At 44.8% G+C, this 20,213-nt stretch overlaps 1 protein-coding gene across 18 annotated transcripts in view; it reads left to right on the top strand.

Moving 5' to 3' along the window:
• LOC120895402 (complexin) overlaps positions 1-20,213 on the top strand; it is a 158,133-nt gene that overhangs the window by 99,058 nt on the left and 38,862 nt on the right. For 3 of the 18 annotated variants that reach the window (XM_040298737.1, XM_040298735.1, XM_040298734.1), the window contains exon 1: positions 11,628-12,191. The exons of the other annotated variants lie outside the window; for them this stretch is intronic. In XM_040298737.1, the coding sequence (XP_040154671.1) occupies positions 12,179-12,191 (13 nt within the window). In that variant the 5' untranslated portion in view covers positions 11,628-12,178. Of the gene's footprint in view, positions 1-11,627; positions 12,192-20,213 lie in introns of those variants that run through there. 18 annotated transcript variants of the gene reach the window in all.

Here is a 20,213-nt window from a genome sequence, read left to right as displayed (position 1 = left end):
CAGCACCAGCAGCACGATATCGATATCAGCGAAAACCGTTTCAGTGTGCATTCGAAATTGCTATTTTGCCAACGGGAAAGCGCAGGGTGACGATAAATTTGCTCGTAATAGAATGTAGCTGCCGTGTGATGCGCTGTGGCGCTCTCTGTAGGACATAAATCTGCTGTTCAAATGTTTACAGGGATGTATTGCACAGCAAATTAAATTTTGATTGAAGTGTAAAGATTTGTATGAAGCTATGAAGCTACGAGCGTTGCTTAAAGCTATATTTCTCTTTATCGGGTTAAATACAATGGAAATTGTAATAACAAGTAGATAACAATTTCATTACATCATGCAACTTATTCTCCTGAAAGGTGTTGATAAAGATTGTCTTTTTTGGCTTTCCTCAAACTAAGTTCATTAGCACCATCCCGAACAGGCTAAAAGGCGTCAAGAAGCAGAAGAAGCAGCTCAAATATGATTTCTTCATTTCACCTCCCGTGTGCATCCCCACTGAAACGTTCGTTCGGTACCCTTCAGGCACGTATTCATTGCATGCTCTTAAGAGCCTGATCATCACGTGCATGGTATCACATATATTCATTTCTTCAGCGCCGAATGGGATCATTTGTGAAATTCAATATGAATGCGACGCTCGACTTACTGCCCTGCTCTTCAAAACATCTCTGTAGTTGGTAGCAGTACTGACGACTGTTGCCACGTTATTTCTTTTTTTTATTTGATGGTGTACATTTCTATTTGTCTACCGCCTGCTGCTTTCACTACTTGCTTTTTTCTATCTAGAAGAGCTTCTTCAAAACACCTTCAGTGCTCGTCCCCTTTGATTGAGCTGTTTTACCCATTGCACCGAAACGAAGGATGATGATACAATACACCCTGTGCCATTTTTCTACACACTACTATACCGTGTGAATACGTGCCTTGAACAAAAATACACACATACACTCATAGAACTATACACGTTCTCCCCGAAGGCGGTCGTTTTACAGACTTCCCAGCGGGGTAGTTTTTTTTGTTATTATTGTTGTTGTTTGCGTGACCGGCTACGGGTGAGAAAATTTACATGCTACAGCAGGAAGCTATAATCCTCCCACCCTCTCAAATCCATAGCAAAAAAAGAAGAAAAAAACTTTTGCCCTTTGCTAACGTGTGGCTCGCAATCGGGGAATATAATATCACTCACTCACTCAATGGTTGGAGTTCGGGGGAAAAAGGGACCATTTCTTGCGTTCATTTATTTGAGTTATTTTTATTTGACGCGCCTCTTCTTTCTAACGCGCCAGTCCAAGGATGAACATGTCTAGCGTCCCCAAAAATATGACAAATTATTGAGCGTCAACTAGGGGAGCTGGTGCCACTGAGCTGGGGCTTACTTTGCTTTTGCGCTTTCCTGGAAGGAATGTACATAAATGGGTAGGATAAGGTAAATACGTTCAATAGCACCTAGGTACGACTAGTTTCGCTAGTGAAAGATGGTTCGAGACACTTTTACACAGTTTGCGCGTTTGGGGAATCTTCAGGATTGTCCTGACCTAATGGTGAGATATTGGGACACTTTTCAAACATGGGAAGCTGTTTTTAGGTCACTGAGAAAGGCGCTTAAGTCGATGGTGTCTTTGGAGAAAGTAAAAATATATCTCTCGAGTAAGAACACTTCAAGAAATCGGTGGAAAGTAGCAACCGCTTAACGTGTTTTGCGATTCATACAAATATGAGTATTTTTTTACTAACACTTTTCTGAGATATTATGTGTTTCATTCACTTCCTTTTTTAATTTTTAGTTATTTTTAACCATTTCCGAGTCGAAATTGAGTCAAACCTTTTATTTGGGATCGCTATTTAAGATGCGAAAGAGACTCGGTGTGGCTTGTGACTAATCCAAAATATATGAACATTTATTTCTGTTCTGCCTACTGATTCGTTATCTCATGTCCCGTTTAGAATCCATGTCTTTTTCCCATCAGATGAGAACGATGTTCTCTCTGGGATCATGTTTTCATTTCATATTTGACAGCAATTAATGAGAAACATCGCTTTCAAGCAGTGTAAACATCATTACAAACAAAAGCAATGGCATTTAGGATTTACCTAACAAATATGTGTTGAATGTCATGTTTAAACGATTACAAACAACATATCACATTGAACTTGTACTCAAATCACCTAATTAATATCGGATTAAGTTTAATCATTATGAATTACGTATAATTATGGATTTACAGTCATGTATGAATTTGAATTTTATGGCCTATTCCAATCGATTTGCTCACTGCGCATTTTAGCAAACCAATGTGGAACTTAGAACGCCATGTTTCATTTTCACACACTCAATGAACATTCCCTTCTACCACCCCTTGACGCCAGTGTTTCTCACCTCCATTCACATAAATCAGATAAATCAAAACCGTTAATGGACAGGCGTCAATTGTCGTTCCGTGATTTCCTCCGCGGCCGCTGCCGTGCGTGGCAAGATGTGCAGGCAAGCCAATCGAATGGTAATTAATTTTCTCGATTACATGACCAAACGGTAATGCTGTTGGTAATAAATCAGTACCAATTAACTGCAGCATCAGTCTAGACGACGGTACAGCTCGCTACCAACGGCAACGGAAAACGGTACGGCACTAGGGATGGCGCGATTGTATCTTACTCGCCGTAGAAAGCCGCTTCAATGTGGCGCACATCGACATCAACGACGCCGAACCCCGCTCTAAATTGACAACCCGGGGCAGTCGAGATGCGGCAAAAGGCACTTTCTGCTATACCTGGCAGAAGCATACTCCATGGACACATCTTGACCCGTGGGCTTACCGATAATGAATTGCAGGCATATCATGGCCGGAGCAATGGAGGGCGATTGTAATGCACCTAATGGCTCTCCAAGGCTGGTGACTTTGTTTTTGCTCGGAAAAGAAGCAACGCCAACGTTAACCCACCCCTGCCGTGCACTGGGAGGCTGTCCGAGGATGGACAGGACCGTAGGGAATCTAGATTACATTCTAAGGGGCGGCTTTGCTTGTGCGTTGCTGGCAGGATTCTTTAGCGAGCGAGCGAGTGTACTTCACTAATTAAGCAACTTTTTTCCTTGCCGCAAGATTTCTTGCAAGACGGGCCTGTACGGTGCCAATATCCCGGACAAAAGTTCATGTCCATGAGCCATCGCCTGGTGCTCATCTGTCATGGTACAATTAACTCAATTCTCTTCGCTTTGCTTGGTTGCACCGGGGAGTTGAGGTTGGTTTTTTTCTCCTCTTTTTCTCCTTTCACTGTTCCATGAAGGATGTCTCGCAGACCTTCCGTAGTACCGTCTTGACGATTATCCCGAGAGTACCTTCGGGACCTATTCGAAAAGGGGCAAATCACTACGGACAGGCGTGTTCAGCGCTACTGACACCTACCAGCACACCAACAACTAACAGCGTCCACAAGCAGTCCCGTCCAACGCAAAGGTGACTGCGTAAGGGTAATTGACATAACGAAACGAACCGAACCATCCATGGGTTCGGCCAACTCGTCCAACTGCACGTTCAAGGCAGCACCGAAGCATCGCCGGTGCTCTATCCGTCTTTGCACGATTTATCCCATGCCGCTTCTTTCCGAAGAAGCGTCACCGTAACGAGAGTGGCCAGCACTATTCGGAGTGCCACTGTTTCCTGGGCAGCTAATGAAGAGGGTTGTTTCCATGTCTCGTGGTCAATCCTCCACCAAGACGAGACCGGCACCAAGCTAGCTTCCTGATCCTTTCCTTCTTTTTTTTTTTTTTTTTGTTTCGCGGGCCACCGGGCACAACCGGGAACGGGTAAGTCTGTTCGGTGAAAATGCTACCAAGCCGGCGAGCGAAGATTGAAGCCGATTTGATTACGTTGTGCGTCGTCGTCTTAGTCATCTTTCTTGGGAAGCATCAGCCCGGCACTGGACATTGACCGTTACAGGGGTGGTAGCGTAATTAAATTGCGCCCTGTCGTAAGCAGCTTAAATTAGCTTATAATTAAAAATTAATAAACCCCAGCTGCAACACGAACTTTACGCGCTTCAGCAAGTTGAGGTAAACTATTTCCTAGTAGCGTTTCGTTATCTATAAGTTACATGAGGGAGAGAGTTCATCCAACTACAATCTGTCCCACATCAAATGTCAAAACGTACAACTAGAGACTGACAAACTTTGTATACATCCTTGACTATAATTTAATAAATGTATATCAATAATGTTGATACACTTTCTTATCCGATTTTTTTTCTATTTTCTCGTTTATTTTACAGGTAAGTCAAGAACTCACTCTTCAGTGGCCAAATGGTTCGCCACCAAAACATCATCCAATGAGCGCTCCAGCATGTTTCTCATCATTTCGCTTCCACCGACATTTCGTCAAACTGTGCACTGATAGAGGAGAGGTGCAAGTAACGCAGTAATTATTTCAATCGTTATCATCAGCTTTTATATCGAGTTTGATGCAATTCAGAGCTTTTCAGATAATTCAGCCAGTACCATTTCATTTCAGCACTTTTGAAATCAATTCGAAATTTTTGTTTTAATCCGACAAAATGTGCTACCCTTCAGTTTAGTTTCATCTCTTCAGTTTAGAAGTGTAAGCACAACAGTTGAAAATCGTTTTGTCTTGCTTCCCATTTAGTAGTTTATTAGTAACAACTGCAAAGCTGATTATTGTCGATATTTGCTTTATTTATAGATCTTAGCGCAAGTACGCAGTTTTATCGTTTCAATTAAAACTTTTCCATCTTATTTGTTCCTTAGTGAAACATAATTAGTTCAATCAAAACTCCATTTATAGAAGCTTCATTACACTGGGTCTACCAAAACAGAAAACCCCCCATCAGCAAAGGCGTGGGGTAGTATTGTGGTGCTTACCATACAATGTAATGAAAATGTGACTATACACCGTCGTATTTCACGCCTCTCCAACCGAACCTTTTGCGCGAACCGCTGCGGTACGAAGCAAACCGGACAGAATCTGTCGCTCGGTGCGAATCTCATTTGCATTTGCAGATTTTCCAATTTTCTACCTATTCGCTCTTTTATTAATCTTAATTTTACGCTCTAGCGAACGAGTGCCGTAACTGTTTCGACCTTCCAAGAGAGCCCGCTAGGGCGGGCACTCTCTGGGGCGATTGTGTAAATTGAGTTGTGACTAGTCGTGGCGTGGCGTGTGGAAACTGATTTTTTGCTACCTTGAAACAGCTGAAACCACGGTTGGGTTTTATGGCAGCATCATTTCTGTAAACAGAAAGTTGATGCTTTGTTTCTTATCTATGGGAAGATAGGTACAGTGGTAAGCAGCAATAACAAACATGCTAAACCGACATCTACTTGAAATCACAATGTTTCAAAATGTCATGACTTTTCTATTTTTTGACAAAATGAACATAATATTACTAAAAATTGCATAGAAATGCAACAGATAGCTCTACAAAATTGCAAATCTAAGCAATATGACCGTCGTAGGTTCGAATGACTATTCGATGGGTACCTGAATAAGTCTTGAAAGGCTATATAGGCTGGCATGTCCGCGTTACGCCAAATAGAAGATGAAGTAGAGGAATCTCTACAAAATAATTAGTGACCACAGAAGACTGACCTTAGCGCAAGAACATCATTGCCGTTTGACAAAGCTGCCACACTTTCGTTCGCTCCATTTCTATGCAGGTTTGTAGAGGGACGCTCGCACTGTACGGACGAGATCAGCTCAATTACACTCTAGCAATGGTACTAGCTTTTATCCCTGGGGCAAATTTGTAACAAACTGCAACCATCCCATCAGCATGGTGGAGAATGTAGCGATGCTGCATTCAAAGCTCAAGGAAGATGGGAAGTAAAACTGCATTTCGACCTCGGAGAAACTAATGAGACTTTTCTTTCACTTCGTGGCTAACCGCTAGATTTGTTTGCGTGGTACTTTTTTTATTGCATCTCCTAAGCAGGAACCTTCTCTTGGCGATGATGGTTTTACTGGGAGCAGTGAGGTTGAAGGAAAAGAGATGTACATTTCTTCATAACTCTTTTGAACATCTTAAAACAAATCGAGGAGCCAGATTAAAAAGAAACCGGACGAAACGGTTTGGCAAATATTTGTACAATGAAAAGTGTCCCCATTATGGTCAAGTGCCGATGTAAATGCCGCCCTATTAGTATCTTTGAAATGATTTCTGATATGTTTTATACTATCAGCCTAAAAACTGTTTTCTTAGGGCGTTATACTAGTGACAGTAGAATTACACTATTTTCTAACATTTCTTACTAATTTTACATGAACTATATCAATCACAATACATGTACTCTCTCGGACATACAGCAAATGATCGTTGGTTTACATGTATTTTGACTGAAATAATATTACATTTATCTGGCGCTACAACCGCTTCGCGGTCTTGGCATGCTTGGCTGCATAACATATAAAGTTACTAAAAAATATTCAGTACCAGTGTGGTGTTGTAAGTATTGTTACAAAACCGTATATATAATGTATAAATATTCCTTAAGGAACACAGCGCTTTGAAACATGATATGACTATTAAACTCCATAACTATTGCACCACTTCAGGATAGAAGAAGTTCGATAACTTATTGGAATTTTCCAACAAACTTCACTTGCCACGGGTACGTCTCATTTCCATCTCGCGCATCCAATCCCGTAATCAATATTCAATGAAGCAACCTTACATTTTGCGTCTTCATTCACACCTGTCCTGCACAATTCTGTCGTGTCCCCAGTCTAGAGTACAACCTCGTCGCTATCAAACCCCCCGCTGTCCACAGCACTGTCTGTCCGCCTGGCATAAATGCCTTCGTTTTCCATTTCACAGCTATTCGTTTCGAGCAATTTGACTTTTCCATCCATCGGCAAACGGTACGGCACCCACAAACAACGCAAAATTGCGCTCCGCACCTCACCACGGGCGTTCCACCACCATACCACCCCGAACCCAAACCGAAGGTCGGTGTCCGGTGTCCTCAAGAAAAGATGATGGATAGCAGATCGTTCGGCAAATTGTACCTTTGCAAATAGCGGCACGATTTACACCGAGCCTTTTCTCCCTTTTCTCCCCTCCCCATCGCCACCGTGCAGGCTTTGGGGTTTGGGTGAAGAATTAAAGTGAAAAAGAAAAACTAAATGCGATAGAATAAATTATTCAAGAAATGTCACATCCTTCCGGTACAGGGCGATGTAGAGTGGGAACAAAAAATATAATCTCTCCTCGCACCCTGGCACGCACCTGCCACGAGCCCGGTCATCCGTCCGTCAGTGTTCCGGTTGATGGAACCACTTCCGACAAGTCCGGCCGACAGTCTGCGTGCGTTGTGGATTTTTTGTCATATCTTTTTTTATTCTGCCAATTCTGGGATGTGGGATGATGTGGGCTGATCCTATGATGTGAACTGATAATCATATTGTTCGGATCGCTTTTTCTCCATCCCCCAATCCTAACCGAACCACCAGTCCCTTTGCCGGTTAACGCTCGACCGTTCGACCGTCGCGACCGACGTGTCTTGCGAGGTCTTGCGGACGAGAAAGAGATAAAATATGCATAATTTTACCGCAGAGCAAGTCAAGTCGAGCGTTCCGTTCAAAACAATTTCAATTAATCGCAAGTATTTGCCAACTGTGCGAAGGGGGAGCGGAGTGTGCCGCCCGGGCAGAGGGGACCGGAGGTGCGCGTTCAAGCGGATAAGGCGTTGAAATCAATAATAGTGCAAATGGATGGACGAAAGGCATCTGAGCCCAAGATGCCGCAAGAATAGGGTACCGAATTGAAGGAATGTGGGAACGGGGAAACGGCGTTGGGAAATGGCCGATGGGGAAGGTTGATAAGTATGTGGATGGAAATCGAGGCACGGTTCATCTCACCATCATTATTACCGTGTTAAGGATAATGGGGATTACGATTGATGCTGAACTGCTGTTGCTGCTAATGCTGTTGCCGGTGCTGCTTTCGTCAGTGGCAATAGAGTGATGTGTTGTTGTTGGGTTGGGTGGATGGCTGTGTGTGTGTGTGTGGGAACGGAACCCTAGTAGGCGCTGCTAGAACGTTGCGGTATGTAGGCGACACCACCCGTACGCTCGAGTTTGCTTATCAGGGTGGAGGGTTTCAGGCAGGCACATTCCAAGGCCGTAAAGCATAATGGCGAATAGTGCAAAAGTCGACGAAGCGGAGCAGCGGAAGACGCGGAACGAACGGGCAGAGTTTAAGAATAATGATACCAATAACGGCATACACAGGGACACTGCCACTGTCCCTGTTCTGCGGCCAGGGTTGGATGGAATCTTAGGTAAAAAAGATGTACCCCCGACACAAGGGGATGCAATACAATCTCAAGGTTCATTCGAACGTTCCTTCGAGCTGGTTTCTTTCTTTTAATGCCTCTCCCCTCCCCCTTGTTTTTTGCTCTTACATCTTACACTCCACTCCTTTACCGTATGCCATCGAACCTGCCCATTAGTCTGCATTCTTGCGTCCCATTCCTGCGGCTCGGGTCTCCCATGCAATGGGCCACGTCTTTGTGATGGTAATGCTCTTGACGTAAGCTTCTTATTGCTTCCTGAGAGTTACCATCCGGCCAGTCCGTGCTGTAATTGAAAATGGTTTCACAAGAGGCTTCCCGTACCTCACACTTGTCCACGCCGGCTTGCGTTTTAGACAGCGCCACCGAACGTACGGGAAGCACCGGTTTTTGCCACTGCACGGCATGGCCCCGATCTTTCACAAGAGTTTGGCGAAAAGAGTTGGCTAGTGACTTCAGGCGACATTAAGCATAATTCGCCATAATTCAACGGGGGAATGTGAGTGTGATGCCGCGACCACCAGCCCCCGACGCTGGTCGTTCGTTTCGTGCGCGAAGAAATTGACATCTTCGCTAGATTGCTAGGATTTATAGCATCCTAATGATGTAGAACCATTTTCCCCAGGGCGCTTCACTGCACCTTCAGTGCGCTGGAACGGAAATGGAAAAAAGATCCACCGCTGTGTGTGTGTGTATGTTTTTTCGCCCATTTCTCTTTCTACTCTTACTCTCCATCGACAAGAATGTAAAAAGTTTTCCGCGCGCGCACGGTCAAGTAGTTTCCGGCGAAACAGCTTAAACGTAATAATTCCTCGACACTGGGCAGGACATGGCCGTGTTAGTTAGTTCGCAAACTGTTTCCGGTACCATCCGCGCTGGGAACTATCAATTGGATTTTAGCTCCACTTTCCAAAGGATCCGGTACATGGTCATTCTTTGCCATGCGGGACGAAATTGTTCAGAGTTTTGTTTTAGCCTTACTTTGCCCGATACAACTGAACGCAATATGCGCTATATGGTTTTTTTGTCTCATGAAAGCTGCAAGAATGAAAATGGCTCATTTATTTTAAATGTTTCCCTAACTTTTGTTGGGAATTTCAAATAAAAGTTATACTGGTTTCTTCCATTTTATTTTAATATTCCGCAGTAAATGATCATCTAGAACGGCTCAATGACGGTGCAGTCGTCAAGTGTACATCAAGTGTATAACAACACGTTCGTATTGGTTTCAAATCTCGAATGGACTGAGCATCCTGTAACAAAATTAAAAGATGACTATTCTGCTGTCGATATATCAATGATATACATGTATCAACAAATCAAATAAAACTTCCTGAGTGAATAAGGCAACCTAAGATTGAATTCAATTGTCATGTCAAATAATAAAAATGGATTGAGGGCGAAGATATGCCCTCCACAAAGTTTACATTTTTTTATACATTTGTAGGACATTACTTGGACATTTACCGATGCTGGTATTGTGATTGTTTAGCCTGTATTTTATACAATTTAAAATAAATTATACCATCCCATCAGTAAACAATCATTTTAAAGCTACTGCGTGCCAGAAATGTCCCAATGTACACTTTATTTCTTCCACAATTCAATGGATTCCCACAACATCTAATATACGCCTATACGGGGATGTTAATATATTCATGCCGAGCATTTAAATCGATGATCGAAATGTGGAATTCCCATCCCCTCTTTACACCCTTCACACAAAAAAACGCCTCCCACCATCGCTCAAGGCACGATAAATTCGAATACGACTCTTCCATTCAATCAAACCCTAATTTGCGCGCGGGAGTAATCAAAGCGGCAGCAGCGCTCAAATTTATTCCGTTTACGACATTGCCCCAATTAGAGAGGGTGTGCGTCTTTTATCGACCCCCTGATGAAGCAGGGCGAGAAAGGCGTGGGATGTAATGTTCGATGCTCCGAAGGGAGTCTGTTCCACGGCAAAATAGCAGCCGTCGACACGTGTAGACCCTTGCCGCGGCCAATAACACACGCACATTTCTCACACAAATCCCGTATAAGTCACCGTCAAATCCACACGGGAGCACATGTCAAACGAAAATGTACTGCCTTGGCTAGGCTGTGTTTTATTATCTGGCGAAAATCTTACCCAGGTCATTAGGCTAAATCCTGGCCTCGCATTTGGTTGGGAATCGTACGAACAGTGGAATTCAAGAAGGTAAAGATATTACGATGTGTTTGGACAAATGTGAGGTTCCATTGCGAATGCTCGGACATGAGGATAATCAATCTAATCTTTTGGATGACACTCTCAAGTCCGGCTGACTCCACTAATACGTTTATTCTATTTAATGGTAATTTACCTATAAGATATGTATGCGTTTCAGAACGCCTTCCGACAGCGGGAATGCTTTAAGCAAAGATCTCTGGTGAAATGAACATCGCTTCGCTGACTTCAATACTTCAGTTCATTAGATCATTAGAAATCCTTGCTTAGAGCTTACAAATAAACCATTGCCGCGCACTGCCGATGGATGATTCCGCTTATCCTACAAGCTCAACCTTCTGCTCGGTCCATTGGTCACGCAGCGACCCAGGCCACTGGGTCAGTTGGTATATTCCCTCGTGGAACCCCCTTTGTCTGGCTGCGGTTTCGATTGACAATCTGTCGACGCCAACTGCACCATCCTTCCCTTGCGCTACCCCACTGGCATCGGTTTCCGATCGGTCGTCCCATGCCCGCGGGGCAGCTCGTGTTCGGGCATCCCCGAAGGAGGAGTAAATCTTGGGCGCGATTTTCCCACTGGTATTAATTTATTCAAACCCATCCGAAACATCGATAGAGTGTGTGTGTGTGTGTGTGGCCTCTTCGATGTCAGCGCGCCGAAACCGAGGTGATAGCACTTCCGGCTAGCTTCGGTCGCCATTGAGTGCCAAAGCCGAACAGCAAAGTCAGTGCTGTGTGTGTATGCATGGCTCTCTTTCTCTCTCTATTTCTGCAATGGAATGGAATGGAGTCTGCGCAGGTCCAGGATATCCGCTTCGGGTTTATGGGAACTCACGCTGCACTACTGTCCACGTGAGCGAAGCGAAAACTTCGAAACCGAGCAGGACAGCTTGCTGCCGGGTTTTGCTCGCCAAATCCAGCCACCCGAACCATTTGTGCGTGCGTCCTTTCTTTCTATGTATGTGCGCGCGTTTTTTTTTTTTCTTGCGAGGGGGTGTCTGTTTTTACTGACAACCGAACTCAGGGGCCCCTTCGTGTGGGTACTTCGGCCGCTGGCTGAACGGAGGGCCGACCAGCTCCTGCGGACGGTCGTCGGGTCGCATGCTTTGGTAAGACGGCGAAGCGACTCGAGAGTTCAGTTCAGTGCACACAGCGCGTCAGTCAATACCAGCGTGCGCTGCTGATCTCCCTGGACTCGGAGGGGGCCTGCTGATCTCCAACTTGTGGTTGTGGTTCGGTTGTTAGCACCCGCCAGAACGGCCAGTGTGTTTACGTGCGTGTCCGAGGACTATCGCATCCCATCACCCGCAAGTAACCAGTGCCTGTGTGTGCCTGTGTTTGTTTGTCTGTGTTCGTGTTGCGGCTGTGATTTGAAGCTTGAAGCGAACTGCACACTACATTCTAAACCTAATCGAATCAGTCGAGCATCGTCTGACGCTGTTGGCGACGGAAAATCAACCCAAAAATACACTCCGCCGGCAAAGACTTCACGTAGTTAAGCCGGACTATATTCCGACAAGAAACAGCAGTCGTAGCAGCAGCAGCAGCAGAAGCAGCGAAGGGACACCCAACAGTCACCGTGCCAGCCCGACGGTAGCTTCACCTGCCAGCCAACACGGCGCCCAGTGATAGATAGTAGTTAGTGAAAAGCAACAGCGCTTTAGAGAAAAATGAATTTTCTCGGTACGGTAGGGAACATTCGATTTTTCATGCTCTGTATCAATGTCTATCATACAGCCAAACAGCCCGTCCCGAAACTCCTCGAAACCTCGTCCTCGAACGTGTCCCTTTTCCTAAGGGTTGTGTTGTGCCTTGACCGCCCTTCCACCCCTCCATCATGCTGTAACGCCCGTATTGATAAACATCGATCGTACTTAACACCTGCGACAACGAAAGCGTTTTCTCAGCTCGTCGTTCAAGCGCACAAGACACCCCGCGATTGCTGCTGTACCATGTTGGCCTGCGTCGTTGTTTGTCCTAGTCGTAGTCGTACTTGTAACGTATCTTACTCCACTGCTGTAAACTACTGCCTGTAGGCTGTGTATTTTGATGTGTGTATGCGCGCGTGTGTGTGTGTGTGGTTGTTTGTACGTGTGTCTGTGTGTATGTGTGTCTGTACCGTATCGTAATTCATTGTGCCGAATTCTTCCCCACATCACTCCGTTTTGATGTACAATTTTGATGCGGTAATTCCTTTAAAGCTAAAAGCGCATACTCCTCGTTGAACTTCAGTTCCCTTCCCTTTTGCAAGTGTGCGTAATTGAATCTAGAGCAAGCTTCCCAAATGATCCGCACTGCAGTGTGTAACGCACTGCAAATTGCACCACTCCACTCCACTCCGTAGTGCTTTGGTAAGCAATCTGCGCGCTACACTATCCCCCCTGTCCATTCAATCCGTTCCTCGAGCTCCCCGAAAACATCCGCGAGAGCGTGTAGTATCATCCACTCCGTGTAACGTCAGTCATATCATTCCGCTAGACACACAAAACAAACGAATGACCAAAGGGAAACGAGGGGTTTTTGCTTGCCCAAAACCAGCTTGACTGGAACGAATGGTGATAAATGCCAGACGCCTCGCCTTCTCGTGCGCCTACGCGACGAACGAACCCAGTGTCACATGTTCGCTTTACCGCACTACTGGCACACATTACGGCATTGCGGCATTGGCTGGCAGGCTCGGTGGCTCGCTGTCTAGCGGGCCGTGTCCGGACCGGCCGTGGTGAATCCTTAGTCACAAATTCACACCGCTCCGTGCAGCCGACCCGTGACCGATTCGGCACTCGCTATCTATCCTACTCTTTCCCGCGGCTCCCGCTTTTTTCCACGGGCCGCGCACCCCCACTGTTCCTAACGATGCTCGACAACCCGTTCCCGACAGCGCCAAAGTACACATTTTAACGATCTCTTGCCCTTTACTTCAACATAAGCATGCCATTGTGTGTGAGTGTGTGTGTGGCTGTACCAAAGCGAAGGCTTAAAAGAGATAGAGGTTGTGGAAAGAGCACACGAGAGCGCTACCACCGTGAGCGTGCGGAAACGAGACCCATTTGCTTCAATGCGGCACACGTAGGGCCGTATGCGCGCCCTACAGTACGCGCCAGTGTCCACAAACGAGCGAAGGAAAATCGATCAAACAGAATCCATCCTTTAGCGTTTCGCCTTGCGCGCGTGTGTGTGTGTCGTAGATTCGACCGTGTACGGAAACGCTACGGTGAATCAGCGCCTTGCAAGACTTGATCACGTGAAAATTCCGACCATGGTGGAACGAACGATCTTGCCATGGCACAAACATAGCGAGCGACATTTCCACGACCCAGTAAACATGTGCTTTGCATTTCCCTTGACGGCGTGATGGGTTTGGAGAGGGTTGTTGGATAACGGCGTTAACACTGCACGCATTATCGCAGCTCAGCAGGGAGGGCCGATTGCATTAGCTCCGATTCCGGGGAGACGACATGCGCGGTCTCGCTCGGTTTTGCAAATTAGACAAATCACACCATGCTAATTGCTGTCATCGGGGTGACCAGCGTCGGTCGTTTGGAAAGTAGGCTGGAAAAGACTGACGTAGAGTAGCAAACTTGTCCTGTTTGTGATAGAGCAGTTACTGAACGTTGATTGTAAAATATTTTAGTTAGTTCATAGTTTTTATACAGTAATAATACTTGATATAAAGTATTAAAAAGTTACTCTTATTATACGTTGAAAAGGCAATCAAATAGAAATAATACATATGAGTGTCAAAATACAATAAAAATTACCTGTTGCCTTCTGTCAAAACGAAGTGTCAAATACCTGTTGCATAAACTGTCATCGTTACTACGCGTTTGACGTTTCTAAACTGTCAGTGACAGATCTACTATGTTATCGTTTAGAATACCACGCAGACAGCCCTCGAAAGCCTATTTTGTGGCACACGAAGACTTTCTAAAGGTTAAAATAAAATGTTTATTGTAACGTATGCAACGTAGACCAAACTTCAGTAATAAAAAGCTATAGCTATAGTTTTGTATACCCTGTTACTATTTTCTTATAAAGCGAGATTAAAACGTTCGCATTTTCTAAATGCATGCGAAGCAATGCGGCCCGCAAACTTCAAAATTTGGAGACGCCTGCTCTGGATAACTCGGCATTTATAACGATTCTTTACCGAATATGTTAATATAAATGTCATTTCACGGCTCGTTTGTCGAGTTTTGAAATCCACTATTGTTCCATTACATAAGTTCTGCTACGTCACTTTGTCATAAATCCTGACCGCTTTTCGTACTAAGCTGGCAGATTAACTGCAAACCACTATTTTCACCTTCTTTACAGTACACCACTCTGTAAATAAGCTGTACCTTTTTTTTGCAAAATAAAGTCCCCTTCCGCGAACGTAATTAAAACAAAACACAACTAAAGAAGTACCGACGCTACGTGTATCGCGGCTAGTAGTGCAGTGCAATTGGCAAAGCGCACGGCAGATCGTACCCTACTGACCACTTGGATAAAGTGGGAATTAAGACGGTACAAATGAAATCTCTCTCTCAAATTAGAGCGATGCTATGAAAACTCCACCCCGAAGTGCTCTGGCAGGCAGTAATACCCTCGGGTGGCTTACCTAAGCTAAGTAGAAAAGACGCTTTCCGCCGGTAGGGGGTAATGAAAATGAAAGATTCAACAAAACGAGACGCGCAAAATGTAATCCTGAGCAGAGCACACTTGCTATTAGTATCGTTTCCAATCGGCGTTTCGATATTTCCCAGGAAAGCGGAATGAATGCACCAAAGGCGAATTGATTCCAGCGAAGGATTTGCAGTGGAATACCTTTACACTGCTGCATTCGCTATGGTTGCCGTTTTCAAAGAAACTCAAAGCCAAAAATAGAAGGTATGAAGGAGTAACCGTCCCTTTGAGGAACCAGCCATCGTTCATCGAAGCAGCATCGAACAGATCGACAGTTACACTCTACGTAGTATGTTCCTGTAGCCGAGCTGAACGGCCAACGTTGCAACACTAAATCCCCCCGAGGAAAGCATACCTATTCGTTACAAACTACTTAGCAAATGAGAAAATAGACAAACTTTTTATTTCTTCCTGTTTGATGGGCTCCTTTTGGTGCAAACTGGTGGTAAGAACTTTTCCCCGCCCAATCCCTACCTCGGACTGGTGAATGTATTAGGTTGGGGGTAGTACCGTAAGCCACTGGTACTTCTGAGAACGTATTCTGGCTTTTCGTGTTTTGTAGAACGTTGCTAAAACGATGAAACTCTTTAGCCCCGTTCTCTTTGATCAATACACGGATATCGATCATCCGTTTGGGGAAAAAAGTTGTTTCTACTAACTGCTACACGTCGGTGGCGTTTGTTTCGTAGCTTCTTCCACGCCAGCGGGCCGACAGCGTGTCGATGTTGATGGATGCGAGTACATCAACTGCGTAGGCCGAATGATTCATTTGCTGGTATGGAAGCGTATTTGGAGCGAATGCAAACTGTTCACTCGAGTTTGTTTGATCCTGCATCAAAGTGCATTACAATGATGGTTGAAAAAAGGGTAGAATATAGTAAGAGCTTTGCTGGTGATGGTTTGGTTTGCATGATTGACTGGTAAATTATTTCATGTAAAAAAAAAACTACAAACAAGTATGCAAAACCAGCTACAGGCATGATGCTGTACTGTGCTGGATACATCCAACCAATCAAAAAACTTCTAAGGGGGAAACATTCATTCCTACAGTTATAACCATTGCAGGGGCTTGCTTGCCTGCGTTGTAAACTGCAAAGGTAGCACAAACAATCATACATCTCTCCGCCCATCCATTCAAATCCCACGACAGCAAGCAACACAATTCTACCATTTGATGTAAATAACAGACACTTCAGACCCATTTTCCCACCACTTGGTAATTATGTTCCCACTGCAAGCTTCGACGATTCGACACCGCTCTCCCGGCGGTTACGAGCTGAAATTCGTCGAAATCGGAAAAGCAACTTTTCCTTCTCGCTATCCCTATAGCTCCTCTTCTCCAGTAAACCACAGTTGTACAATCATTCCTCCTGCTGGCTGCAAACTTGCCGGACCTGAAACGCTGAATTTCTGAATTAAAGAAGAAGCGCACCACTTCCTAGAATCGTCTCCCTGTCCGCGGCTGCGTCCCTCGAGGCACGTCGAACGGTTGACATTTTCGGAATTCTTGTTTGCCTGCTCGTAAGTGTATCCCACACAGAACTGCACCGCGTTCATCTTTTTGCAATGGCCGGGCTTTCTTCTTAGCTTGCCCTTGTCGTTATCAAAACATATTTTCGGTGTTAAGCGTGTACTCTCGTGGGGGTAACGTTCGCCAAAATATCGGCCGGCCGGTTCAATGATGCATAAATACGGCGTAAATTCCGCGAATGCGATCCCAAAGACAGTCGTGTGACGGACGGTGGGATGCGGCCGAGATAGCAAAATCGCAAACTTTTTCAATTTACTTTTGCAAATTAATTGCGACAAGCGGCTACCATCGCGCCAAAAGAAGTTTCCTAAGTGCCAGTAGAAGCAGGGCCATCACTCATCCGTATACGGTGGGTGAAATGATGTTGCTACTGCTGTTTGTTGATGTGGATGGATGAGAAAGTTTTTAATTCGTCAAGATTGTTGCTTCCTCCCTGATTCGTGGATAAGAGGAAATAGGAACAGATAGAGTGGCCCACGGTTTATCCGCTGGTCGTTGGGAGAGGGACAACCATGGCGCTGTATTTAATAAATTATTTTCCGTCCAGTTTCTAGAACTGCAGCGTCCTCAAACGCTGCTAAAGTTTTCGGGGCCGTGGGAAATGGCCGAGATGATTCTCGGCCTCGATCGACGATGGACGATGGCCGATGGATTGAAATCATATTAGCACAGGCATTACTTGCGCTACATGCCGTCAATAATAATCAACCCGAGAAGCGCTTCATCGGCTCGGGATAGGGGCGGAAGTAAGATTTTTAATTGAATTTCAACGTTCATTACTACCAAGCTGAGATTGAATTTCATCCCAGCCCGGAATCGGGTCCGTATCCTGGGGATCTGGGCAGCCGGTGCAAGTGTAATGTACCGGAACTATATTTTACGTTCGATTGCTTATCCACTTCAGTGCTTCGGAGCGAGGAGGCATGGCGTTGGTGAAAGTATAATTCACTTTGCAACAGACTACATTGCTACTGTCCACACACACACACACACTCACACAGTAATTCACATTGTTGGGATTGTGTGTTGACGAGATTGCATCTCACAGCATGGCTACGTGTGCTTTTAACCATCTTGAAGCCATCGAAATGGTCATTCAATTTTGCCAGTTAAAAGCACTCTACCACTCGAGCTGCGTTGCCTGCGGGGATGATTGTGGATGCGGATTTAATATGATGCTTTCTCAGTATATACCGTGATCTACCCACCATCCTCGAACGCTATTCTGTAACACTCTTATCCAGGATGGGAAAAATCAAATCCAACAGGAAACAACTGACGGCAACCGGGAACAGCAGTGATGGTTTCAATGACACTGAACTGGTTTCCCTTTCAAGCCGTCCCGTCCCATCGAAACGCGTTAGAAAGCTGTCGGAAACGGTTTCCTTTGCAAGTACTGGATATGAAAATGTGTCATGTTCTGTGCTGCTTCCGGGTGCCTGGTTCCGGTAAAAATACCACATCATCACTATCCACGCTCATGTGCAGCGTGGTAGTGTAACATTTCAATAATTATACGAGAAAAACGAAACCGTGCATCAGCCGAAGTGAAAGACAGTCATTGCCGGCTTCCCTTGGGGTGGAGAAGTATGTGTAATGGCCTGTGTGCCTCATTAAAGCTTCTAAAAATCCCCACACAGAAGCACACACAACATACTGTGGAGGTGCATCCGATACCTTCGTTTTACAATGTTGAAAGTAGTAGCAAAAACAACCATGTACGTTCGGGAAGCAACCATATTGAACGATGACAACCGACACCGTCTTTCTCTCAATGATACGCCACTCTGCCAGTGTGCTCGAGTGTATGTGTGTGTGTGTATTTTACTTTATTATAACATCTTCTCATGCCACCACAGTGCCTGACAGCGACACCCGTTTATGTCGGCGGGGTGGTGCAGATGTTGTTTAGTGGCGGAAACAGCATGACACACATACACACACACACACACAAACGCATGTAACACGACTCCTAGATGTCTGCCAACAGCTGTCACTGTCGTCTATGGCGTCGTCGCCAAAACGGTGGATGAGAAAAATACTTAACATTATGAATGTCCCGTCTGAATGGCGCGTCCGTACAGGAAACGGTTCCGAAACGGTGGAAGAGAGAGGCTGTTTTACATGCAAACTTATGTTACATCTCCTTTCCCTCCCTCCGTCGTGTACATATCCTTACACAAAAAGGAGTTTGTGGTTTGAGCGTTTTGGGTACACGGGAGGGGGGTTTTAATGACATCCACAAAAAAACAACTAACCACCACCATGACTTGCGCCACGCTGGCGACTTACGGCGAGCGTGTAATGTGAGATGCGTAGGTTCTAAGCGTACACCACCACGGAAGCTGAAGTCTATGTTTGTACGGTCGTTACGGTGCATTATGATGCCTTCCAATCCGACAGTACATCAGAAAGGAATCAGTGTGTGTTGTACCACACAAATCACTCTTTTTTTCTGTGGCACAATCTTTCTACTTGCCGGCCAAAAAAAGATATTCAAGGTATATGTGTCTTGATTTGTAGACCCACCAAAGGTATCGCTACGAGCCTTGCATTTGACAGCAATATGTTGTTCATTCTTCTACTGATTCCGTTGGTTAAAGCTCTCCAACTTCTTCGTGCTAGCGAACTGAATGACATACCTTTCTGATATACTACAATTTGTATGCGTAACAGCTTCATCAAAATGATGATGGTTGAATTTACATACTCCTGTCACGGGCAGCCCATGTTATGATCGCGATCATACGTTTCGTCCTCCATAGCATGGGAAAGTTCCATAGCGTATTGCTTTAGCCTTCAGCCCAGCAGAAGCATTTTCTCAATTATTTATATCAAATCACGGTAATAGTGAACCAAGGAGGTAAGATAAGGGTTTCTTTACTATTTTAATCGTTCCATTATTCTGTAGCACCACTTCAATCATGATGGTAAATGCTTCCAGCATGTTGTCGGTGAACAAAAGAAGAAAAAAACATGTAAAAATGATTCCATCTTCAGTTTTCATTAGAAAGTTTTTCCCTTTTAGTTGTTGTACTAAAGTATTCTTTTGCGATGTAGTTGCATCCCTCCTAAATAACGCTTTCTCTCTACTATATCGATTCTATCGGCTTCTATTCTACATGCTATCTTACTGTCCAGCTCTATCATCTTTCACTATAGTTTTCTATTACCAAAATATTCTACACTGTTTTCAGGCAACAAAGCAACACACAGCTAACACACACTTGTTCATACTTATCAATACATACTATGATCTTAGGTCCTGCGTTCATGCGACACCAAGCGTCTCCATCGTGTTTCGATGGGGCCCATACATGGTGCCCTAATCTTGCTCTTATAAACAACATTTTTCCATCACACCATACAATTATAGTTGCTTTCCATGCTTAACAAAAACGTTATCTAGATAAAACTATATCAAAGTATCATTAAACATCTATCTTACCCTAACACATATGTATTAGTTAGCAAGTATTGGAACAAACTAAGCTAAAATGACACGTAGC

The sequence above is a fragment of the Anopheles arabiensis genome, chromosome 2, assembly GCF_016920715.1.
Source record: "Anopheles arabiensis isolate DONGOLA chromosome 2, AaraD3, whole genome shotgun sequence".
NCBI lineage: Eukaryota > Metazoa > Arthropoda > Insecta > Diptera > Culicidae > Anopheles > Anopheles arabiensis.
This window is presented reverse-complemented; position numbering and strand designations above follow the sequence as displayed.